Source organism: Helicoverpa armigera, chromosome 20, assembly GCF_030705265.1.
Source record: "Helicoverpa armigera isolate CAAS_96S chromosome 20, ASM3070526v1, whole genome shotgun sequence".
Classification (NCBI taxonomy): Eukaryota; Metazoa; Arthropoda; class Insecta; order Lepidoptera; family Noctuidae; genus Helicoverpa; species Helicoverpa armigera.
Window position 1 is genome coordinate 3,540,686 of NC_087139.1, and position 27,818 is coordinate 3,568,503.

The 27,818-nt window shown below is 36.2% G+C and overlaps 1 protein-coding gene across 6 annotated transcripts in view; it reads right to left on the minus strand.

Annotated features, from left to right (window-relative positions):
- LOC110377457 (putative epidermal cell surface receptor) overlaps window positions 1-27,818 on the minus strand; it is a 55,942-nt gene that overhangs the window by 22,190 nt on the left and 5,934 nt on the right. For 4 of the 6 annotated variants that reach the window (XM_064039674.1, XM_064039673.1, XM_064039672.1 and 1 more), the window contains exon 2: window positions 5,156-5,291. In XM_064039674.1, coding sequence (XP_063895744.1) covers window positions 5,156-5,270 — 115 coding nt within the window. In that variant the 5' untranslated portion in view covers window positions 5,271-5,291. Of the gene's footprint in view, window positions 1-5,155; window positions 5,292-10,382; window positions 10,526-18,882; window positions 19,031-27,818 lie in introns of those variants that run through there. The other 2 variants (XM_064039671.1, XM_064039670.1) reach the window with 2 other exon arrangements.

Sequence of the window (27,818 nt, forward strand, 5' to 3'; positions counted from 1 at the left end):
CAGTTATTAAAATTAGGTTAATTTTCATTGATATTATTTTTGGCGGAGGCTACAGCAATGTCAGTGTCAAAATTCATTATTTATTATGTTAATTTAAAGTTTTATAGGATACTGTTTAAGTACCCACTGAATTAATACAATGGCCTCATTCTGGTGTTTTATTAATTTATTTTGATCAATGTGAATAATTTATATCTACCTAAAACACACAGGTCTTATTTAACTATGGAAAATTACGTTTGCTGTACCTATTCTTGAGTTTTCGTCAAGAAAACAAGACCAGTGTAAAACACAAAAATGTTTCATAGCAAACATCGACAAAAAAGCCACATAAATAACAAAATCTTTATCTCAAATAATAACTCTCCTAAAACAAAAATAAACACTTCATTTTGACAAAAGTAAAACAACTAAAACACGATTGTTACATTTTATAATAACGTTCTTTGTTTCACGACAAGCGCGGATGCCACGAGCCGGCGCGCGCGCAATCCACAACTTCTTTTATCTTACAACACTGCTTCACCAGTCACCTTTTATTCATACATTTTTTTTAACAACCATTAGTCAAAAGGTAATTTAAAAAGCCTTCCGTACCCAAAGGGTAAAACGGGACCCTATTTAGTATTTATAGTTTTCGCTCCTCTGTTCGTCCGTCCGTCCGTCTGTCACCAGGTTGTATCTCATGAACCGTCATAGTTCACAGATGATGTATTTCTGTTGCCGCTATAACAACAAATACTGAAAACTAGAATAAAATAATTATTTTAGGGGGCTCCAATACAACAAACGTGATTTTTTTGTCCGTTTTATAAATAATGGTACGGAACCCTTCGTGCAAGAGTCCGATTCGCACTTGGCGGTTTTTTTTTACAAGAACTTAGTCAAAAGGTAATAAAAAAAAACCTTTTTGTCTCTGAAGTCATTGACTCGGGAAAGAATTAAGCATTTAAGTTACAACTTAACCGCTTAAGTTGTAACTTAAATGCTTAATGGTAGTCGGAAATGTACTTAGAAGTAACTTGTTTAAGTTGAAATGATACTCGTGTTAGATTCACGCACGGAAGGTTCGAGTCGTCCAATTAAGTTGTAAGTTGTAAGCTAATTAGTGTGTCGACACTACACATCCCGAACGGAGTGGAAATCTCACATAAATTGTTTTTTTTCGCTTGTTCAAGCATTGAAGCATAGTTCTTGAGTTTCCTAAAACCATTTCAATTTTACGAACGATTCTGAAGGCCATTAAAAAAAGTGACTGCTTCAGTAATTACTTAAACTATGTATATCTCAATTCATAAGCCAGTATCAAAGAAGCAACTTGTTTCTGCTAATTTAAAGTGTGGCAAGATTTTTTTTAAGAATTAAAAAGTTTCCGCAAAAAGACAGCTTGACTTTTTAACGAAAAGAATTGGCTAAACCGTTGTCAGTATCGTCAATACCACCTGATATGAAGTACGTTGACATCAAATCTGTACAATCATGCCACAAAACGAACCAGATTAGAAAAAGAGCAAGATGTTGAGAATGCGTCTGCGCCGGTAGGGCTGCGAAAGAATCGATACCTGCTTATCGATAAATGAGTCTTATCGATGCTTTATATAGGAGTTACAAATATATCATGATTTTGGGAACATGAAAGCTCTGTCTTAAATGTTATTATGAAGAACCGAAAGATAAGTCATCAATCTGTTTTCGACATTATCATGATTTTAATATTTTTATCCTTGACAAAGTATTGATACTTATCGATACGATGGGGTACACTTTTTACCTCGCGCCTTTTTAGTAAAAGAATCCTAATAATAACTCTTGTTAGAACTCTGGTTAATAATTTATTTTACTTAAACTTCATTACTACCACTTAATTTAATACTCACAAAAAACAGTTGCTCCTATTTCAACAAAAACATCGATAGTTTCACCAATCCCTATTCGTCGGTCTCCGAAGAAGGCACTCGGAGTCACGACTATCCACGGCCGCCATACTTTTAGATGACCGTTACCAATTGGAAGGACATGCCTCGAGGCTTAACTAATACCCACCTGAGTCACTAATAGTTAAAAGTAAAAAAAAACACTTGGAATCTGAGAGCTAAGGGACTGTGAATGGTTTCTATTTAAGCTGTTAAAGTAGGTGATATTTTATATTTAGACTAGCGACCCGCTCCGGCTTCGCACGGGATAACAGTATTTCCCTACTATTTAATGTATGTTATTATACATATAAACCTTCCTCTTTAATCACTCTATCTATTTAAAAAAAACGCATGAAAATCGGTTGTGTAGTTTTAAGCGTACAAAGGGACATAGGGACAGAAAAAGCGACTTTGTTTTATACTATGTAGTGATATCGCAGTCCTAGTAAAGAATTAGACGAATAATATGCGGAAGAAAACTTAAAATATTTATTTTTTTATTGGACAATAAATAATAATTACAATTTACGCATCATGAACAATGACAATATAAAATTAACTACTTTTCCGCAATTCGAACGGTTCCATTATTTTTAAAACATGCTTCATTAGTGAAACATATAAAATATCCCGAGAAAATCTCAGACAGATTTATACCGCAATAAAATACTCATGGTATGAATGAGTCAGACATATGAATAAATATGTTTTCGCAATAATTTATATGTGTTTATTATGTTGAAACTTCGCGTAACAAACTAGCTTGTCGTTTGTATTGCCTTTATATCCGTAAAGGCTGTGTGACCATGTATAGGTTATGTTAAAATATTTAACGGTATTAATACCACCGTGAAGTTTTTGTAACGCAAATAATTTTGGTGTTACAACAATGATAAATAAGCAACTGGAAGATTATGACAAAAAATATTTAAAAGAAATTTTATTTATGTGATTCTGCACATCCATATGAATCAAACGGTATGCTGAGTATAGCTTGTTCTAATAACGAGGTTGAACTTAAATGGAGAATCTACTTAGAAAAATATAAATAGGCACAACTGATTCAGATCTATTTACATGTAAATGACTATTTATACGGCCTATTTTACTGGCATCTGAGGAAATAACTTTATGTAGCCAAATAAAAAAGCACCTATGTTTCCTAGTCCCATCTTGATCTTGAGATACCAAAAGCCATGTTTTAACATCGTTACAGACAGACAAATCAACTCACACGTAATATACTAGCAAACACGTAACGTAGGTACCTAGTTTTTTTTTTAAATATACTACATTATTCTAATATCCTTTTCATAGATAAGTACTTACCTAAGTAATGTTACTTACACGACTACCAACTTAAGTAAGTAAGTACACCTAGTGCTTATTAGCTAAGCCATGTTGTCACTTGTCATCTTGTCAAACAATACTTTTTACGATAGCTAATGTAAGTAAGTATACTTTAGTTTTTGTGCTATTAAGTTTCAGAACAAGAGCTTTATTTGTTTATCCAATGAATCGTTAAGTTGTATTCTTCAACCTAATGGCTTTTATTATGGTTTGTTAGATATATTTTACGAGTGTCATAGACAAGTTTATATCTACAAAAAGTTATTAGTAGTTACTGGTAGATAAAATCCGTCTTAATACAGCCCTAGCTTTTCGATTAAAAGTTACATTTTTGACGGCTAGCACTGAAATGACTCCAAAATGAACACAGGTAGGAAACTTCCAACACTTGATGCACCCACAGCGAGAGGCGATAGTTTTCGTCTTCAAATATAGGTAATATAATCTATATTTTGGCTATTAATAATGAACGATGGTTTAGGCCAGTACCTAATTCTCATGCTTCTCATGACATACAATCATACAGCTACACGTCTAAAACATTCGTACAATTATACAATTGCAATTACTCCACGAAAGACTTGTTTACATTTTTATCACGCATAAGCAAGTAACTTGACAAAAAACACATTAGTATACGCCGATGACCTCTCAGAATAGCACGCTATCTCACTCTAACACGACACCGTGCAGTGTTGTCACGCGAAAATATTCGCTACCGTTATTATTAATTATCTGTGGCTAAATACATGACACAGGTATTCAAACTTTTTTTACAAGTTGAATGATCGATAGGTTGTAATATGATAAATTGGCAGGCTCTAGTTTTTTGTGGGTCCTTTTATTGATTTTATTGGCAGATAAGTTGTATTAATTACTCATTACAAAACACTTATTCAAATAATAGTGTAGTCTATTTTTTATTCATCACGGGTCAAAGACCTTTTCATACACACACAGGATGTTTTTTTCTGATAGATGCATAAGAAGCATTGATTGGGTATATTATAATTAATGCAGAAAACTGTTATGTAAGAAATTAAGACCTTATTTTACCATTTTTATCCGCGTTTATTATGTTGAAGTCGGCTAAATCAAAGCTTCAGTATTGACCATTCAGCAGTAGAAAACCGTAAATAACCTCATTAAAATCAATGACCAGACAAACTTATTTCAAAGAAACTCTATGAAACAAAATTTCATACACATTATAAAGATCCAAATAGACTCCCTGAATGATAAGATCGAATTATTCCAAAGCAAGCAGCCCTGTGTGGTCCGTCTTTTGTTTTGAGTTAGTTTGTAAAGCTGTTCGTGTATTACGAAGACCGGTTATGATATCATAGGTTAGACCTAAGGTCACGATGCGGGCCTTCTACGAACCCTTTATGAGTCAGTCGTCGGCACACGCTGAGGTTGTAAGCCCTATTTATATTTTCTCGTATGTGTAAGTGTGCCTCATATAGGATTACATCATCTCACGTTATCGCAAGCTTCAAATATGAAAAGAGTTGCTAGATTTCTGTAAAAGTGAATATTAAAAGTCTGGGTAGAGATATGTTAAAATTGAAGCGTATCAAATTTCAGCTACCTCCTAAGGCACCTGATTTTTATTAACTTATTCGGTGTTCCCGGCAGTTTCACCCGAGTCCCGAATTAACACTATTTTCCACACCCGCATTTAACTAACCTACGTCCTTCCTCACTGGTAGTGATAAAGTTTTTACGCTTTTTTCATGTAAGAGACTTCCATAAGGCAGCAATGACTGCTAATAGAAAGAAGACAGTTTTACTCTTAGACCTGATTCCTACATATTTTAATACTCAATACTTTATTGCTCTCCATATTGTACTATTAAAAAAATATAATTTCCTTTATAAAAACTTACTGAGCTCAGTATCACAGTCAGTGTACTCGTGGTTGCAGTCGACGGTGTATGCGGCGGCGCGGGCGCTCACCGCGACCACCAGCACGCACCACAGCGCCAGTGCGCGTGCGCTCATCTTCGGTCACCGTGCCGCCATCTGGGAGACAAGAAGATAATTTTAGGTACAGACGTAGAGGTATTTGTTGATGGTTTAATTTAGTGAATGTGGGAACTAGTCATATCATATCATTTATTGCATTCCATAATGTACATTTGGTGGAAAATATAAAATAATAGAGGTAGTCACAATAATTATGGATATAATCACAAATAGTCCATAGTCCAATGTGTTTTTCTAATAGCATCTTTAAACCTAATAGGTGCAGAGCTTTAATGGCATGCTGAGTTGCAATCTTGTTCAAAAATTCTAAATATGTAAGTATGTCTCTGTATGAGTAAGCTCAGGAGCGCTCAGCAGTGGCCGAGACGCCACAACAGTCGGGCATACAAAGACAGGCACAAATATGGTTCACCTACATACAATACCAGGCGACAACTCATAGTTAATGTTATTTATTGGTAATGGCTATTTTATTTCTATTTTAACATAACTATCGTCGAATCCGTTAATAATGTATCTAGATATCAGCTGTAGGTAAAACAGCGTTTTAATCAGACTTAACGTATCAAGACCGTTGTAAGTCCAGTAAGACCGTACGGTATACCCATCATATGTGAGTCACCTCAAGAGTAGATTAACAGCTGTTTTGTATCAAACTGAGGATATTAAGGTCGTGTCCGCGATGTGGCTACAATCGCGAGGAACCTATGAATTTAACATGACGCGATTTCTATTGGGTTAAGACCATCATTCTTGTAATGTGAGTTTAGAAGAATGGAGTACACGGCTTACTATAGATTTTCTATGATTTGAATTTGTTACATTGAAGACAGAAAAACATGGATTGATTTACCAATCCTGTGTCCTTCTCCTGGGTTTGTGCTACCTCCTCTCTAATTTTCAGCTTAATAGGGCCAGTGACCAAGGGATCTATGGAAATAAATCCCTATAGATTCATTTTCATAACTAGAGATTTATTTATTTCTTATAAATATGACGTAAATAGTACTTAAGCGCCATAAAGTCCACTGACAACATAATTGTATAATAACAAATACTTAAACATCGATTAAAATTACAAGATTCCTTTCAATGGAAATCGTTTGCTATTACAAAGAATTGCGGTAATTAGAAGTATCTTTAATTATTCTGAAGCTCCATTGTTTTACTGTTATTTAATAATTACGAATTATAATAACCGTCTATAATATTGTTTTTATTTATTTTATTTTGCGGTCATTTGAGATGGAGTCTGTACCTACTTGTATCAAATGATGACCGAAATCGGCCGTCAATGCTATATGCGGTTTGCTCTGCGGTTTCAAATTAAGTCATAAATATTATTTTATTTACAGTACTGGAACCGTCTACACAAATCATGAAGTCTAATCTAATAATATTACCTATTGTAACTAGTAGGTCATCATCTCCCGAGCCGTTTCCCAACTATGCAGGGGTCGGCTTCCAGTCTAACCGGATGCAACGGAGTACCAGTGTTTTACAAGAAGCGACTGCCTATCTGACCTCCTCAACCCAGTTACAGTAATATCTAAGTAGGTATAAAGGATTTTATATGTATAGTTACAAATGTAGTCCGCTTGAGGAAAAATGCTTTCTCCTATGTAGATTAACAAACCATTACGAGTATTTAATTGCAGTTGAAATGCATAGAGAAATCAATTAAAATGCTAATTTAACACATTTCAAAATATGACTTTCTCTGTTGATGAGTTGGAAAATGGCTTGGCAGCATGATAATAAATTAGCACCTAGATATCAATCATCTGCCTAGACTTTTCCCATCAAGTTGAGGTCGGCTTCCAGTTTAACCAGATGCAGATGTCTAGCAGTGTTTTACATAGAATGACTCCTATATGACATCCTCAACCCAGTTACCTCGACAACCCGATACCCCTTGGCAAGACTTCTTCTTCTTTCGTGTCGATGGCATGTCTTATAGTGAGACTACACTTTGTCAGCTCAATATGCCGAGAGCGAGAGTACGGCCGGATGCGCTCATTAGGTCCTCCCGCAAGCAAGTTTCAGGACACAGTGGACAAGACTGATAGCACCTTTAGATTTCAATAAGTGCATATTTCTAACAGGAAAAACTACTCCTTATACAATATTTATTTACCTAACTGTGACGTCACATTAATTCATTCCACCCACTTGAACACCATTGTTCGGGTACCGTGTTATGTAATTGTATTAAAATCAGTTTTCACTTTCGTACGAGGTCGCATAACGCATTACAAAAAATAATTAGGACAACCATTGATCGAAGTGTCGGCGACATTTTATCCTTTGAATGGAACTTAAGGCAAAGAAACTCGTAAGTATTAAAAAGTATTAATAGTGGGTATTGGTAGTGGATAGGGCTGCCATCTCTAAGTTTCTCGAAGACAAAGATTCAATAAGGGTAGGGCTGCCATCCGTCCGGGTTTCCCCGGATTTGTCCTCGTTTGGAGGCCGTCCGGGGGACGTCCGGGCGGGGTTTCAAGAAGTGTCCGGGGAAAACCCGGACATTTTTCTTACGAGTTGAATTACAATCGACACACAGACTGCAGAAGTCGAAGTGTCTCAAAACTCAAAAATTTCGGCTTCCTTTCTTGTCACTGTCTCTTTTTACGTTTAGCTACTTTAATATCCCAATATTCAAAAAATGTTGCGCTCGCTTCGCTCGCGGCTTCTTCACTTTGCAGATTTTTTTTATTATACAAGTTTAGGTGCTTTAGTGCCTAATCACCATCAAGTAACCTATCAAAAAGGTAGCGCCGTTTTAAGTCCTATTACTAACAAGAAGCTAACTCCTAGTTTCCATATGAGCTTTCTTATTTATGACCTTCGAAATATTAAGTCATAATCTTTTAATACTAGGTACCTACTACTTGAGCTAGATATTGGCCCTGACGTTACATGTAGGGAAGCACCTAATTGAATTGAAGTATATAATAGTAGTAATAGTAATATTAAAAACTAGGTCTTGTTTTGTTAAAAAAAAATTCGAACTTGTCCGGGGTAAAAATGCGATTTACGTCAAATGTCCGGGTTTTTTAAATATTTGTCCGGGTTTCGCGAAATTCGAAATGGCAGCCCTAAATAAGGGTAGTATTTAAACGCAAATCAAAAAATTTTTGGCGCCAAGGATGTCAATTTTTCTCAGTAAATACAAAACGGATCAAAATACAACTTGGTTACCTGAAAGTTCATGATATAAGCCTTATTTTGTTAGTTGTAGAAACATGATTAGGTAACTTTTATAACAGAGAAAAATATATCAAACATACCTCTTTTTAAAAAGAGATTCACATATTATGGGCAAACGGGACCGATTTAAGCCTCTTAACTTTTTTAGTAGTTGAGTATATACATACTCTTTAAAATGGTAGTAGGAATTTTTATTAAATTATCATTTCTAAATATTAAAATTACAAAACCATTTTGTCGCTTACGACTTTTAGTTATAAGCTAGCGCGCGTATTGTTATCCTCGCCCCGCTCAGACGCTCCGACCCCTTTTGGCGCCTTAGATGCGCGTGCCGGTTATGGAATTATTGTTGACCAATTCCTCGCCTAGAAATAATGCAATGTGACAGGATTTTTTTGTTATAATAATCATTAAATTTGCCAAGCATGGCTTCTTGAAAATTAGACAAATATAATGAATAGGTTTTGTTGTACTTACTGGTTAATATGCGACTGGGATAGTTATTTTGCTATGAAATATGGAAAATTTGCTGTGCAGTCAGTATTAATGCTATGTATGTAGTATTTTTGTACAAGAATAAATTTAACTGTATTGCATTATAATAAAAAAAGTAATGTCATATTGATGTATAATTTCGAATTATCTGCAGTTTGAGTTTTGTTAAACATTTAGTTTATTTGTAGTGAAGTAAGTTATTTGATGTAAAAAAGAATATAAATGATGAGTATTTATTGATAGGCGATTATTTATTTGATATGCAATTTATAATATCCCATTCGAGAAAACCCGGACATTTGGCGAAAATTGCTTTTTTTCCGGACACTTCTTCAAACCCCGCCCGGACGGTCCCCGTTTAGTCTCCAAACGAGGACAAATCCGGACGGATGGCAGCCCTAGTAGTGGGTATTGGTAGTGGGTAATAGCACAGATTACTATAATTCATAAGTACCTAAGTATTCATCATACCTATATTATTTACATTATATTAACTTACACGTAGAGGACAGAGACTGTCGTTTTGTTGTTTCAGGGAAGGGCGACTAAGGAATGTTTTATTTGTTTTATTCATGTAATCAAAACAACACATAAATAGAATATTGAGAATGACCGGAAGAAAATATGTATCTAAACAAGAACAATATGGATAAATATACAAGAGAAAACATATCGTCAAACACTTGTGTTTACATATTGAAATAAAAACATTATTTTATTCAAATACATATATGCATACATATATTTACTTATGTAAATTCTGCAAAAACAACACTTGTTCGTTTTACTTTGCGGTTTAATAAGGTAAGGAGGCCACTTTCTTCTGAGAGCCTGTCAAGTGCCAGAGACAATTCAAGATGGCGGTGACAAAAATGGCGGGAACAGCCAAGCTGTCAATAACGGTGTTTTATTTAATTTTTTTACACTTATTCTCGAAAGATGAGCGTAAATGACGGGATTTTTAGGTTTTCCTTTATTAGGTTTCAATATAAAAGTGGTATTGGTTGAGGAAAAGGTAAAAAACATGTTATTATTACGGAGAAGGTAGGTACTTTAGGATGACCTTTTCATATTGTTAAAGCCACAAAAACCCCTTTGAATAGTGATGTGAACTCATAATAATGCAATTAAGGTGAAAGAAAGTAACTTCAAACGAGAAAAGCAGGGTTTTACTGTTTTTGTTACAGATTCGCCGTTATTTGTGGTTTTGCATACTAAAATAAGCATGCAGCTGAAAAAACGAATATCCGTCGTCTCTCTACAATTATTTCAATGGACAAACATAGCTACTTATTTACTTTTACTTGGAAATCAATAGAAATGGAATGCATAGATAAGAATGAAATTCCTACGGAAATGCAGGTGAAACGAGGCAAGTTGCTTATTAATATTTATGAATAAATGTATTAGAAAAACACTTACGAATTCAATGATATTATATATTATATGTATAATACGAATTTAATCAATTGCACATTGATTTCACAATATCGCAACCGCCATGCATCTTCGAATGGCCGCCTCCGCGCCTCTTCACCCCCGCTCTCTCTTGGGGTTGCCAGCTTATTCTTTTAAATTATTACTTTTTGAATAATTTATTTAAGTTATACAGCTAATAGACGGCCGTCCTGTTAACGGAATGACCCTATTCCGTGTCGGCCATTCGAGCTGTACGTGGTATGTCCTCATACAGTTTCATGATAATGATTGTGAAGTAAATCAGTTTCCATAATTTCTTCAAGTTAACTGCTTTACTCCTATAACAATTTTGTCTATTTTCTTCCGCTCTTTTGAAGTTTATTTCTCCATCCGCCTTTTGTAGTCATCCAGAGATTCGGTTGGTTTAATCCAGTAAAGGGTCTGTGGATATGAGAATTAAATTCATTAGTTAGGTTTTGGTGTCAGTCAAACAAGTTTAAGTTAATGTCTGGCCACTAATTCAGTAAATTTTATGATTTCCAGAAGTAAAATATAATATATTATTATCTTTACAATTATTGTAAAATACTTGAGGTTGATTTGTAGTGTTATCTCTAATATTTAATTTATTAGATTAGTTAGTTACAATAACAATTAATGGTTCTCTAACGTATTATTAGAGAGGCCAACTAGTAAGTAAGATACAAATCTGCATCGATTAGTGCCGTCTTGTAGTTTGACGAATTGAACGTCTTAGGAGAGCGCCCCGATAAATAAGCATCCTTCTCCAACGTTTTCTTTGTAGTGTGACGAGCATCGCGTGTTTCGGTATCCTTCACTAGTTTCAGTGAGCACCTTACGCCACAGTATTCTTTAACGAGTTGAACGTCATAGGAGAGCGCCACAATAAATGAGCATCCTTCTCCAATGTTTGCTTTGTAATGTGACGAGCACCGCGCGTTTCGGTATCCTTCACTAGTCTCAGTGAGCACCTTACGCTACGGTATCCTTCAGTCATCATCACTCAGACAATTAGGTGTTATAAATGTCGGTTGGTGACCTTCACCACCAATTTATACGTACATGGTTTGTATCCATTTCCACCAACAAAGTAAACGTAGTGGCAGATTTTATTCCTCCCTTGACTCCGGTATATCCTGGAATGTAGCCTTAGAGGAAGGGGGAAGTTATCTAGGTAATATCTACTATATTATAATAGTGAGTGTTGTATGTACATATTATTAATACACACACATGTATCTAGATGTGTGATGCCTGTAAAATATTAGGTAAAGGAGTAAACTGGTGTGAAAGATATCATAAGCTAGTGATACATATAAGTATTAGTTTCAGCTAATAATATAATAAAACCGCGATAAAATCTGTAAGAGTAGTTTTATTTAAGTGTTTGATACAGTAAACGAGTAAGTGTCAGAAATCACTATTCAGTTAATGTCGGAGTCGCTGTCGGTTAGGTCGTGTGCGTCACTATTGTTGTCAGTATTAAACGTGATCCACTTCTTTAGTTGATCAGCAGGATATATGCTTTTATATTTCCGTTTTGACAGACCGTCAATACTGGAAATTTCATACCGATCATTTTTGAGTACCGCCGATATTTTATATGGTCCTCTAAATTTAGGAAGAAGCTTCTTACTTTTTCCGGTTGCGGGGAGATGATGGTTGGGGATCATGACTAAGTCCCCTAAATTAAACATCTTGGTAGGTGCCTTGTTGCTGTCATATCTTAACTTCATCTGTTTCTGACTATCTTCTATATTTTTATTGGCTAGCTCGCGAATTATAGATCTTTGTTTTTCTCTGCCAAGTTCGTATCTACTCGGTTCGTTTCCATTCGGTTCTTTATCAGTTGATTCTTCCGTATTCGGTTCCTCGTCATTGTCAGTGTTTACGCTGTCGTCTTCCCGTAAGGCGTTAAGAATGTTCCCTTCGTTGGGTCCAGTCGTTCTTTTACCAAACACGATTTCGGACGGAGAGACTCCAGTAGTTTTGTTTCGGGTATTGTTCAGGCTCCACTGCACATTTTCTATGTGCATGTCCCAATCTCGTTCATCCTGACCGTGGTTGGATGCGGCTAGAGACTCCAGTATGGTCCGGTTATATCTCTCGATCTGCCCATTTGCTCGCGGGGTTGCCACGGAGTTTTGAACATGTTTTACACCTATAGACTGGACGTATCGTTTAAACAGTAGGGATGTGAAACTTGTTCCCCTATCGCTGATTATGATTTTTGGGACACCTACCACACAGAAAATGTCCTTTAAAACTTTTATAGTCGTTTTGCTTTTGAGATTTCGTACCGGTTTAATGAATATAAATTTACTATATCCGTCAATAATCCCTAAAATGTATTCGTTTCCATTTTTGCTTCTTACAAATGGACCTAAGTGGTCCATATGTAAGGTATGAAAGGGGGTGCGCCCTTTGGGGATAGGGTGCAGGTAGCCGCTGCTTTTGCCAGTCGACGCTTTGTTGTAAGCGCAGTTGAGGCACGACGATACGTATTTTTTGATGAATTTCGTCATTTTGGGGAACCAGAAATCTTTTTGTATCTTGTCGAGGGTTTTATCTACAGAGAAATGCCCAGATTCGTCATGGCCCATCTGGCAGATGCGCCACCTAGCCCCGTTAGGGACAACCCATTTAAGTTGATCTCCAATTTTTCGGTATATCTTATCATTCCGTAAAACATAATTTTCCATAATATCCTTTATGTCCCTCTTATCGGTGTTTAGTATCGATCTGACTAGTTTCAGATGTGGATCCGCCAATTGTACCGACTGCAACCAGTCAGTGGTCCCAATATTCATGATCGCCAGTTCGTCCCCGTCCAACAATCCGGGGTCATCTACCGATGTTATGGGATTGCGGCTTAAAGCGTCCACGTGTCTCATACTCTCTCCAGGTCTGTAGTCTATTGTAAAGTTATACTCCTGAAGCAGAAGCCACCACCGTGCAATTCGAGGAACTAAGTCCCTCTTTGTTAGTGTCGTTCTAAGGGCATTACAGTCGGTGTATACCTTAAAGTTAATACCGATGAGATATATGCGAAACTTCTTCAACGATAGAACTACGGCTAGAGTTTCTAACTCATAGGAGTGCAAAAACTCCTCTTCCTTAGTAGTCTGCTTACTGAAATAAGCTACCGGTCTCAGAGGTGACTTTTCATCGGGTTTTTGAAGTAGAATGCCTCCTACTCCGTGCTTACTTGCATCGCAGTGTACTTCTGTAATGAAACTAGGGTCATAAAGGGCCAATAAAGGCCGCTGAATCAATTTGGCTTTAATTGTATTAAACGCTTCTTCTTGAGGTTGTTCCCATGACCAGGGCACGTTGGCCTTCGTGAGACTAGTCAACGGCTTGGCGATAGCACCGAAGTTCGGAATAAATCTTCGGAAGAAGCTTGCCAAACCGACAAATTGTCTCACATGATGTATATTTGTTGGGACCGGAAAAGACGCGACGGCGTCGATTTTCTTGCTTCCAGGCCTTAGGCCGTCTTTGGATACCTCATACCCCAGATAGTCTAAAGATGTTTGAAAGAAATAGCATTTCTTAACATTGAGTGTCAAACTTGCTTTGCGTAACGACTCCAATATTTTCCTGAGTTTGTCCAACCCGTCATCTATCGTCGTGGCTGGGGATAACAAATCATCCATGTAAGGCATTGCCAGATCGTATCTATCCTTACCCAGAGCCTTGTTGATCATATGTTGGAATACAGCAGGAGCGTTCACGAGGCCAAACGGCATCCTGGTGTACTCATAATGTCCGTCTGGTGTAATAAATGCGGTTAAATGCTTGGAATCTTCCGCGACGGGAATCTGATAGTACCCAGACTTAAGGTCGAGACTGGTAAAATAGTTTTTACCGCTCAAACGATCTAACTGGTCATCTATGACCGGCATTGGGTAAGAATCCTTGATCGTTTTCTTATTCAGGGCTCTGTAGTCCACACATAAACGATACTCGCCGTTTTTCTTTTTAACAAGGACTATGGGGCTCGCATACGATGAATTGGATTCCCTCACAATGCCAGAATCAAGGAGCTCGTTCACCAAATTTCGAACTACCAGTTTCTCTGTATAGGGTAAGCGGTAAGGTTTATAGGATATAGGTACATCGTCCTGTAATTTGATATGCATTTCAGAAATAGAGGTCCTACCGAGTTCGTCTAATTCTAACGCGAAACAGTCCCTATAGTCGTTCAGTAGTGTTAGTAGTCTATCACGTTGGTCATGCGTAGCGTCGGCACCTATATTTAACATGTCCATAGTCAAAGGTTTATAACTATAAGAATTAGTACTGTCAGACTCTATTATGTTATTTACCTCTAAAACTGGTGTATGCAAAAGCGTAGGTATATTAGGTATAGGTAATGCACGAGCTATAACTTTGTCTTTTTGCATAAGGACTTCTTTTCCGGAGTAATTAATTACTGGCAACATCCCTACACCATCACCAACCTGATATATGCCAGGAATTGTAATAATTTCCTCGTCCATCTTGTAAGATATATTCCCAGGTATGTATATATATCCATTGTGTTGGTTTGCGTAGCGGATTTTGATGTTAGTCATTTTACCAACCGTAGTATCTTCCGCGATTAACAAATCAACCTTTTCGGGGAAATCGGAATATAGAGTTAGGCTTGTGCTAGTTTTGTATACTACCACACCTGGTCTTTCCGTAAAATTTTGGCCAATTAGTAAATCTGTACTTAAATACTCATCTGGCACTATGTATATGTCTACCTCAGCCTTCACAAAATCCAGTACTATCTCAGCCTTTGCTTTCCCAATAGGCTGAATTGTTCCAAATGCGAAACCTCTAATGTGTAATAGATCCTTAGAATCTAGTTTTAGGGACAATTCGTCAGCCAAACTTTGTTTGCCGATTGTACATTGGCTGCCAAAATCAAGGAAGGCATGTTTCTGGTGACCGTTGATGGTCACCATCTTGTTATATATGTTTGTTTTTTCATTGTTACCGGTAATATGTAGTACTTTATTTTCTGAACTTCCTTTCTTATCGTCGGTGGTTGTTTTAGTAATCTTATTGGCTTGATCTCGCCTACAGTGTTCTGCTATATGGCCCATACGATTACACTTTACACATCTTTGCCATTCTTTTGTGCATCTTGGTGCAGTATGCCCATTTTCGGAGCAGTTAAAGCATTTAATACCCGAAATTCTACTATTTTTGGTTGTATCCGGCCCTTTTCCGTTAAAATTGGATTTATTTATTCTATTGTTTGGTTGCGTTAGAGTCTTCCGATTATCTTTAAACGTTTTAGCAGTAATACTGCGCAGATATCTTAGGAGCTTGTTTGGGCTTCTAAAATTCGCACCCTGCGCGTTTAATCTAATATTACTATCATAAATCCCATGTATAACGCAGTCTACTGCGTCCTTTCCCTTTATATTGCAGTGGCTTATCAGTTTAATTTTGTCGTAAAAATATTCTTCGAGAGTTTCTTCGCGCTTGCTCCTCCTATCCAGCATTTCTACTAAACGGTCGGCGTAATTCCTGTCATCCGGAAAATTTTCTAGAATCTTCCGCTGCCATTCCCTCCAACTAAGGTTCACTGACGATAAACCTTCATACCACCGTCGTGCTAGACCGTCGAGTTTGGGCAATGCGTGAAAGATAATCTGCTTATCACTCCAGTTGTACATATCAGCAGTCTCGTTAACCTTTTTGATCCACGATTTTGAAGTTTGCGTTTTCAGTCCTGGATCGAATTTAGGTATTATATCGTGCGCTCCTACAAACGTATTGCGGCTGTGGTTACTAATCGCACTAACGAGTCTTTCCATTTCTGAGTGACTGGATCGCCTTGGTTTAGTACGACGGTCGCGATGACGGCGCCGAGAGTCGTATGTTCTGCTATCCCTTGACCTCGATCGTGATTCGCGTTCAGCTGACGACGTAGACGAGCCGGTGCTCCATTCGTCAGAGCTATGAGTAGTCTTAGACTGTAGGCTGTCTGATCGGTTACTAGTGGAGTCTGAGAAATAACTATTATTACGCCGGCGGCTGTGAGATGAGTCACGACGGTACCGTGAACGGCGGTTTCTTGAAGTGGATCGTGACCTACTCCTGCTTTTCCTTTTAGTGGTTCTCAGCCTAGATCCGGAACGTCGATGCCTGCGACGTTCATGATGACCACTTTTGCGACGTGGTCGTCCGCGACTTGGGCTGCGTGACCTACAACGCTTCTTTCGAGAGTACATGCAACTATCGTCTTTTCTCTTGGTTGACCTTGAACATGTTTTACCCGTAGGTAACGGCGGCGTGAGACCGTCGCGTGCGTAATTCTCCATCGGCTTAGCGATAAATATATATATTTACTTTCTCTCTCTATTTTTTTTTAATGCAAATTCCAAGTTCAATTCGTTAAGTGGATAAGTTTGTAAGATTAATTGATGGTTAAGTGATATAGATTGTATAAAATGAAACGTAAATATATATTTGTAAAATAATTATCAAGAAGAGAAAGGTGGAAGGCGAAAGGTGGAAATAAATTGGTGCGATTAGTAAATTGATTGTTAGCAAAAGCAAACAATAATAGAAAACCTAATAGCTAAAATATAAGTCACTATAAAGTCAAACATAAATAACTATATTTAGATAATTCAGTCAAAAGTTAATCAAAAGTTTTTTATTTTAAATAGGCCTGCATGAGAGCCTCTCATGAAAAGTCGGTCATCATTTATCAGTCAAGTCATCTTTACATGTCTGAGACAAATGGGGTAGAAGCAGTAAGAGAAACCATACTAAAGTTATACAATACAATAACGGAAATCATTATTTTCTTTAAATTATTATATGCTAAATACATTATTATGTTGCATCTATAGAAAGGTATCTGAATTAAACCTCATCTGTGTTATAGATCACCATTTATCGTTCTAAATTTGTTCAGAAATTTAGTTATTTATTGTTTTTGTTTTTATTCTTAAAGGAAAAATGGAGACAAAAGTTTTTGCATTATAGCTCAAATACCCTATAAATTTAAGTAGGAACAATAATTTCAGATGTTAATGTTTATGCTACAAATTTATTAAACACAAGCTCAAATTTATAACAATGATTTAGTCAAGGTTCAGCTAATTAGTTACCACACTTGAGATCAAATCAATATGTAAATAAAGTTAGCTTAAGTAGCTTTGAATAAACTTTGCTTTGAAGACTGGGTTAAGGAAAGTAAACAAGCATGCCTATGTAATTTTACGGTGAACATAGTATGATTAATTATTATCAATAAAATAATAGAAGAAATATCATATCAATATCAAGGAATATCCTTTCTATAAATTAGTATTTATTTATAGACACATACTACTAAGTAGTTGTGGTGCCCTAGTGGGTAAAGAACCAACTTATCAGGTATGAATGTGTGGGTTCAATTCCAGGTCAGGAGAGTACCATTGCTATTTTATTATTAATTATTTTGTAAATACTTTTTATTTGTTTAACCTAAAATGTTTACTCTATTCCAACTCTTTTTGTTTTTTTTTTTTGTAAATCTAAATGTACTATCTTAGTATATCTTGCACCAGGATTACTGAGTTTTGGAGGAAGTGTTAACTGTAAGTCTCAGCTGTCATCGAATATCCTTGTTGTTACGGGTAGCTAGAATTCAATAAGTCTGACATCGGGTCTGCAAGCGGTATTGGGTACCCCTAGCAACAGGTTTTAGAAGGTCAGATAGAGCAGTTGATCCTTGTAAAACATTGGTATAACCCAGGTGAATCCCATTAGACTGGAAGACGAGCCCAACGTAGTTAAAAATAAAGGTCTAGGGAGATGACAATGATACATACATGCTGTAAAACACTTGTGTTGCTATTTCAATTCAATTCAATATTTTATTGCACTCCATAAGTTTCATGAAGGTTGTTTTGGTACACTATGGACCTTGTAGGGCACGGCAACATAGAGGAGCTTGACCGTGGGAGCTTGTTTTATAACTATTACTATAATTTCATAGATACTAGTCGAAACAAACAGTTTAATAAGTAAGTACTTCGTATATTTTGTGATTCTATCTATTACCTATTTATTTTTAATTTTATTTTTACTTGGTACTAATCTAGAGGAAACTCCGCCCCTAAGACGACCCACTGACCGAAATGCATACTTGACACGTCGATTTTCTATGATTACGAATAATTACTTGGGTTATATGTTTCGTTACTAATTGTGTACTATTTGTGTGGTATTTCTTAAATCGTTTGAATGCAACATGTTATTCTATGATGGCTTCTCGGAATTCGGAATATATGATAGTCAAATGTTGTCGATCCATTTACTGAACATCGATGTAATTATATTATTGCTATATTCAATCCTCTACGTACACAAATAAATGTGTACACGGAGTAATGCAGTTAACTAATTATTCGATACTTAGAAGAAAGAAAACAAGTTTTGTTTTGTCGATTATACTACTTATAAAATGTGTTCAATAACATACCAAGTTCGTGGAGCGATGTGTACTTGTCACTTCTGAAATATTAGAAAAACACTTACGAATTCAATGATATTATATATTATATGTATAATACGAATTTAATCAATTGCACATTGATTTCACAATATCGCAACCGCCATGCATCTTCGAATGGCCGCCTCCGCGCCTCTTCACCCCCGCTCTCTCTTGGGGTTGCCAGCTTATTCTTTTAAATTATTACTTTTTGAATAATTTATTTAAGTTATACAGCTAATAAATGTCATAAAAATATCATTAAAACAATATAATTTGTGAATTGAGCAGTCATTGCCACCGGTTCGAGAGTATCGACTGCAATCATAAACCAGTTTCACTCGAAATGATAATTTTAGATTTATTTAACCTTCCTTCTTCTTAAAAAGTGCATGCAACTGTTGGTTGTTTGTGGCCAAAATTTTACGAACCTGCTCTTGAACACGAGATGATATAATGTTTAAGATTGAAGATTCAGATTAAAAATATTGGCATCAACATTAATTATTTTGCAAAATTAACATTAACTTGATTAAAGCTTCGCCTTGGTCAATGGTTACGATTTGGCTGAGTATTTCTGTACGACCATTAATGATATAACATCGCCAGATTAGTAATAGTTTTATTGAATTGACGACTCTTTTCACCAGCTTTAACCTCTGGACAACTGTTATCTTGGCATTGGCCATCTTTAAATAAAAACGTCTTTACACAATCAGCTATGCGTTCAATTAATCTGACTGACTTCTTCATTCACACGTATTAATCATCGAGATGGTATCAGCTTCCCACAGACAATTTTTACGGACACCTAAAAAGGATTCACACTGCAACAACATCGATTGCAACCGTCATGACACCGTGGGTAGATCAAGATGGTGGCAAATGTAGTTGCGTAATATTCAGGTCATCGCGAGCTCTAAAGCTTGGTGCAGACTTGATGTTCCCACTACGAACACAGCGAATGATAGTTCTACTAACAGTCCGCGTATTGTGATTGGATACCGGCTGCCCAAAACCGGGATGGTTAACGCTCTTTGGGGAAGGCTTACAAAGCACGGCAATATGGTGATATGATTATGAGAAATGAAACATATATGGGGCCAAACTAACATCGTCCAGCCAGCCCCAATTGTTAATTTCATCTCCTTTTGAATGCAAGGCGAGGTTCTGACGACCGAAGCTAATAATCTGCCCTACGATAAGGTCACTGGGTGAGGCCTTTGACCAGTAGCGTGATAATGAGTCCACATAACAAAGAGCACGGATGTCGTATCCCGGCCCAAGGTATATTCAAAATCTACGTACTCTTTAACAGATTTTACGAAATTTACTAGTCTAGCCTAGTCTGTTCATAGCTTAACATCGCTTGCGCACCGTGATTTACTTGAGAACTGCTACTTACATCACATTTATATACCGGGGATTGTGTACAAGTAATTGGAGGTAACAATTTCAACTATTATGTTGAGTGTAAATTATTAAGGCTCAAGTAAAATTAGACAGACCATGCGATGACTCTTGAAAGACGAAGACGTTTATAGTTAAGCAAACAAAACACAACTTTAACGGTTCCAATGCTAAACCATGTTTATAGCAAAAACGGACAGACAGACAGAAAACTATTTGGAACATTTATACTTTAATTGGTAATAAATATCTTCATAGCTATTGGTCACCAGAAACTTACAAATCTATAAGTGATTTTCACTTAAAAACACCGTAACTGCTAACATTACTTTTAAAAGATATAATGTCCTCCTAGCCGATTATCGGCTACGGCGGTTGTTCTCATGTAAGGAGTTGGCAGACAAAGAAAGGCCCGCAAATGAACCGTACACTTTATGTTACCGATACTTGGATGGCGGTTAATTTATGCCTGTTTCTAGTGTTCATAAGAGGAGTTAATATGAGGCTTATATAAAAGGCCTATATAAGAGAAGTACATAACAGGAGTACATAAGAGGAGTAAATAAGAGAGTCCGTAATGTTGAAACTAGGCTAGCTTTTAGCATTTTTTCACATTAAATTACAAAGATACCATATCTCCATATTTTTTCTCTATAAGTCTACTTAACACGTGTGGTCTCGTGAAACGTCGCAGGCGCATCGGATCGACCCGATTTCTTCACAGCCGTCTTCCCATAGACAACATAGAGGCGTGACACACGAACCCGCCATTGTCTGCCATAGACATTTACAAACTGCCAATAGGTACATGAAGTTACAAGATTTATAGACGCTATTAATAAAATAAATAGACATAAATGATACTACATGTGTAGGTATTTATTTGTGCTATTAGACATTTGAGATAAGAACAATTAATTGGATATTTAGAAACCGGTTTAGCTGTTTTAATGGTTTTTTAATTGACAAACCGAAAAGTTCAAAGACAACATAAACGTCAGAGTTATTAAAACAACGGTTTACTATGAATTTTCACGTTAATGGTCTCTGCACACAGCGGGCGCGGCGCGGCGGGACGGGACGGCGACGTGACACTGAGCAGTTGTAATGTACTAGATATTACGGACGACATCACACAGAGCCGTCCCGCTCGGCGCGACGCGACGCGACGATCTAGTACATTGTGTCACGTCGCCGTCCCGTCCCGCCGCGCCGCGCCCGCTGTGTGCAGAGACCTTTAATTTTCAAAGGAAACAGTTATTTTAAGAATTCTGACAATGTTAATTATTACTCTAAAATAAATAATCATGTTAGAATTTAAGTACCAATTCAAAATCATTTTGACTTAGCCAACGATGCACGAAATACTCACACTCCTACAGTTAGGAAACAAAAGTATTTAGTCAACGTTTAAGTTAAGCGCATAATAACTACTCGACGCAATAGTAGTTAATAAGGAATTCGTTAGCTCACAGAACTCATGAGCAACTGTGTAATTCGTTAACTTTAGGGCGCCTTCACACACAATATACTAGATAATAGTTTGAACAAATATTTTACTGTTGAAATGCTACACTCTTCCCGAGTAACATAGGCTATATTTTACACACAGGACGCCGCTGAAAACGCGGGAAATCCGCTAGCAAAACAATATTTTGAACGTATATAGAATATACTAGTGGGGGAAATTTTTCGTTACCAGGATAAAATATAGCCTAATAATTAGTCTATCTATGTAATCCGGTGATAGAATAGCTTCCCAATTAAAAATAATTCCTTTTTAGATATTACTTAGTTTATTTTTATCTTTATTTTGTAGTTTATAACCTTGATTTTATTAATCAATATAAAACGTAAAAACTACGTAATTAAACAGCACAAAACAACTTGAATTTTTCTGCAACCAGCCGCAACACAACTGGACGTAACATTTCCCGTTGCCTTTCTGTATTGTTCAAACACTATCAATTTACAATCTTGTTAATTAGAAACAGCGAATAAACGTGCAATTAGATCTCAAGTTATTCTGTAAGTAAAGATTAATTACTAAGTACTGCCCATCGGTCTAACGGAGAAGAAAAACATTGCGGGAATACTGGACTTCATTCTGTGCAAAACACAATCTGCCTAGAGTTAACGTCGTGACCAAAACTCATCCTATATCTTCCTGAGAAGATATGAGAGTCCAGCAGTGGAGAAATATGGTGGCCAACAGTAAAAAAAGTAACCCGAAAAGGTGGCAAAAATAGGTGTCTATTAAGGTCTACCTACTAATTGAAGGCTACAAGTTTTTTTCGAAAGAGTGAAGTGAACTGCTCAACGAAGGAAATCGGTGGACCCAAGGAGCTTGTAGGTGCAACCTGTCCAAAAACCCGGCAACTTGAGCTAATCATACCACATACATCAGTTTACTCGCTTCATATCTAAAAAAATAATGATCCAAGCAATGACCTGTCACATACTTAACTACCAAGTCATAACGGATGTCCTAGCTCCTATAATGACAAATATTTAGCCTCCAGAGTCCGTCATTACTATTTCTCTAAGAGCGATGGCTATAATTTATCTTTCTCCGGTGGTTCGACCACTCTCTTTCTGAAGGATCATGTAGCTTGTGTGACAACTTGGTGATTAGAATTTTCTAGTTCAATGCACTTTAAAAGCAGTATGTCATATCAGGTTTAGAAAATATTATTTTTAAACTTCGTAATATCATAGTTGTTTTTCTCAAAGATTTTGGTAAAGGGGCATCAAAAGCACACCCATTTTTTACCAGCATCGAACCAAGTCCAATGAACGAGATACAAATCCAGACCTTGGCTGATATTCTTACTAATAATTGTACGAGGAAAATATCAGTACCTAAGTACCTAATACATGTGGATGAACCATGGAGAAGAAAGGATGAATCCATTCATTATCAAATAGCCGTTGTTACGATCATGCTTTCCATTTTTTTTAATATTGCAATATTAACCAGTTTATGTACATACTAGGTTATAAATAAACCCTAAAACTCAATACAATTACTTAGTTATTTGACCAAAGTAAAGCCCTTTTAAACATATGCATTCTCTATGTAACAGCGCCTTTACACAAATTGCAACACTCTATATTCCCACGCACGACAGAACAATACATAACTATAGCCGCGGTTTTTCTCGTCTAATCGACTAGTTTCGTAACTTATTGTATGTATACGTAAGCGTGTATGTAAGAAAACTGCATTGTTTCGAACATTGGTGAAGTATCGCAAATTAGAAACAGTAGCCAAAATGTACATAAGTACGTAGTACTAATATTCGTCGAAATGCATTGTAATATGGAGTTATTTAATCCTTCTATTGTTTTAATGTGTTTTTCTAAACATTTTGCTCTCTTCCTAATCGTATGAAGTCATAGCGGATATTGGAGTAATTATTTGTCAATTGTTTTTACTCAAGTTTACGTGACAACGTGTCATATTAACTTGTCAATGTTTTAGAGATTAAAATAAACATAAATTGTTTAACTTACCAACCGGAAAACAAACATAGATAAGTACACATCAAACCTAGAGCAAAAATAATATAGGTACCTTTATAAAACTACTTTGTTGCTTTTCCGTATAATTTAAATTATGATAATTATTACTTAGGTACCTATATCTTAGGTAATACTTACGTCTTCAAAAATATTCATCGTCTATTACAATATTTTTGTAACTGACCCGAATTCATTGCTCGCGAGTACTTAATGACGGAATCCATCAGAACCTCAAATGACGTCAGTAAAAGTGAATTGCACCTTCTAAAATTGATTGCGACAATCTGATGCGTGTACGCACGTCTCGAAGGCTGCTCTTAAGTACTTCTTTACATATTGATCGATGAAATATCCATCATATGTATTACATACTCTGTTACATAAGATTGTATATGATTCACTACTGTATAGATTGGGAGATAGGCTGAGCTTACCGCGGTAAAATTTGGATGGGTGCTGTTTCCTTACAGCACATCCAATTCCTAATGAATATTCAAATCATTCAAATCAAATCATTTATAATTTTTTTTATAAAAGTTCACATTAAAATACAACATTATTTCTTAAAATCTAGACCATACATATGTGCAAACATTGTAATTGCTTGAACTAGGTTAAACCTGTGTCTCAAGTGAAAAGAGACCTTTTTTGCTAAATTGACAATCTAATATACAAAAAATTAAATAGCTAACATCGATTAAAATACATACTTTGCTTATAATGCCTAATACTTATTTATTATTGTTTGCGTTTGTAGTTTCATTTACACACTGTAAGTAGGTCTTCCGTGTTATCATAAGACAGGCTTTGTAGATAATCACTTTTCTGCATTTAAAGTAGTTAATGCTATAAATGCTTAGTTATCTATTTAGTTTATTGTACAGAAATGAGTATTGTATTGTATAGTATCAGTTAGGTAACGTATCAAATCGAAATATGGTAAAAAATGTGACTGTCTTCTTTACTATTTCGCTCTTTCATCATTAACTATTTGTCAGTGTTGAGTTTCGCTTAAAAAACGTAGGATTTACCGCAATTTGGAGTCTTATAGCAACTCGATGCGCGTTAACGGTATAAATCTAGTAATAAATCTCTACGGTTAAATAATCACAAGTATTCGTGCTAACAGCGCTAACAATCGCGGCAAACCCGCTATGTTTGAGCTTGTGGTAATTACCGTCTTACTATATTAATAATTACCGGCCTTCTATAATAACCAATCTCACTCTATATGGTGAAAGAATTAACAGTCATAAACTATTCATATACAAGTTTTATAGTCATACTAGCTGGTGCCCGCGACTTCGTCTGCGCAGGTTTAGTATTTCGAACAATATGTTTACAAATTGTAGCCTATGTGTTATTCTGATGTATAAGCTATATTATTGTAAAGTTTCATTAAAATCCATTCAGTAGCTTTTGCGTGAAAGAGTAACAAACATCCATACATCCATACATCCATACATACAAACTTTCGCGTTTATAATATTAGTAGGATTTGGCCTCTTTTCAAACAAACAAAAAAAGATACCGACGAATTGAGAACCTCCTCCTTTTTGGGAAGATGGTTAAAAAGCATGAATATCAAATAGTCACGCTTGCTAAAGACAAATTGGCGATTTTAAACTTTTTGGTACGGGCAAGAAGCTTGTAAGTTCGGTATGGTGTACAGGGCCAGGAACATTGAACTGTTTCTAAAATGAGTTCTAAACTGTGTTTTTGTATCTATAGCGTGATCAATAATAGGTACCTACTCAGCGTTCCTATCGTACACATTTTGGACGCAAATTGTTTTTAAATACACTTAAAAACAGGTCCAGCCCTGCGATTTCCTTGACTAGATTTTTCTTAAATAAGTTTTCTTTAAAATACCGTTACTCAACGAGTTTACATGAAAGAATAATGAAAGTTAATTTGAACAAACTTTCGGCTTTAACCAAGTCTATCGTTTTAATAAACTTGTGTGGGCCTTTATCAATCAATAATCCACAGGTGACAGGAAAAGTATTTCCTTATTCACATAACTAGTCTCATCACACACACAAACAAACACTCCATAATATAAATGACAGTAGCATACCATATAGCGACATCCTTAATTCCTTCACATCGGGTAAGAGGAAACACTACACAGTTCCTTTCCTATCATATTTATTGTTAGAAAGCCTCTTATTTGTAAGTAGGTATATTTTTCTCGTTTCAAAGACAATCGTCATTGTTTTTTTATCACTCCCGCCAAAACAACCTTCAACTATTTTTACTAGAGCACACAACGAGGCAAAGGTATGCACATAATGCCAGGGATGTCAAAAACGTCAAGATCCCTTATCTTTGAGCCGAGGGAGGATAAACGGAGCGCAACCAGTTCTCCGCTATTTGCGAAATCATCTTATCGCTGAGTGGAATTCTCCTTTTGAGGGTTAAGTATACTTTTTATTTTTTTACTGTTCGACGCCTGTGTAAGGTTGAATTGTTGTACGTAAACAAACTACAACCTTGGTACCTAAATAAAATCTGTTACTTCAATTTGAGGAGTTTCTGGTCCTTTGAGGCTAAAATAAATTGTAACAAATGAATGTAAGTGGATGATTTGGTTATAGCAAATAAATTAAGATTCATATAAAAAATAACACTGTACGTTTCATTCAACGCAGCTTATCTCTCCCGCTAAAAGAGTTATTGTATTGTAAACCAAACGTAAATAAAACCGACAACAACCGTTACAAAAATTGGAAGTCGCCACAATAATCTCAAGAATTATTATTAGCCAGTATAAAATTCCTGTATTATCAAAGCATTTTGTTCTGTGAATTGTAATTGAATGGTCGATTATACTAAAGTTCCCATCGTACGGCTTGCGCAAGCTGACCTTGTGGACTTGGAGTCACACGGGTCATGTTCACAGCTTGAGAGCTTTTGGCGGGTCATTAAAGTAAATAAGCCCGAAGCTTGAAACGTAAAAAAGTAAAAAGTAAGTATTCATGGGAGTCCGGCTCCCGAGTCTGAGTTCAGTTCATACATGAATGTGTAAGATGGTGTTTCTCGTGTAAAAGGTTTTAATGTCCAAATGATGATAGATGTAGTTAAGATTTATGTTTGGAAATCTCGTTTTTGTAAGATTAATTATCATTTTAGAAATTAATGGAGTCCATACACATTACTGTCGTACCGGCGACTCGTTTGTAGGGGAGATGTTCCTAAAACGGGTACCCCTCCTAAAACGGGTAGGCTTTGCCATTCGTATATTATAGGTCTTAGTGTGAACCTGTGAGTGTAGAGCGGTGCACTACCACCCCGCCGATCACGGTCAGTTGGCTCGCGCGCCTAGAACGAGCGTTTTCGAGACCAGATGTAAAAAAAGTTTTTTGCAGAGTTTATTAAAAAAAATCGGATTATTCTAGTGCTGACTACTCATATATGGTGCAAGATACGGTTCTCGCAGTTTTATATTATCATTTTGCATGTTATATGCTTATTAATTGTGAATACTTAGTGGTCTCCTTGTTTACTATTTTAAGGTTAAGGTAGTTGAAATTTAAAACGTGCTTTTGGGCAAAACGGGTAGGGGCATAACGGGTGACTACCCGATTTGAAATAAGGAGCCACTTCCTCAATTGATCCCACAAAAATCTAATCGAAGACAAAGGAAGCCACAGAGAACTGAAGAAGTACAGGAACAGCATGAAAAAGAAATTAAAATATGTTTTCTCTGATTTTTAACAAAATTATCTGCTGGTAGGATTATAATTTCAAATGTAACATTTAATAAAGTAAAAAAGTGATCTAGACTGATCAAAATAAGAAAACTGTTTAACATAGTTAAGGAGACTAATTAACGATAAAGATTTCCTGGATAATAGGAGGCTAAGATACGTTTTCTAATTCATTTATCACATATATTCATTCATTACCTGCTTTGCCCAAAGGCACTACCCGTTTTAGGACCCCCCTGAGGGCAAAGCGGGTATTTCGAAGGGGTTTATTTTTTTTGA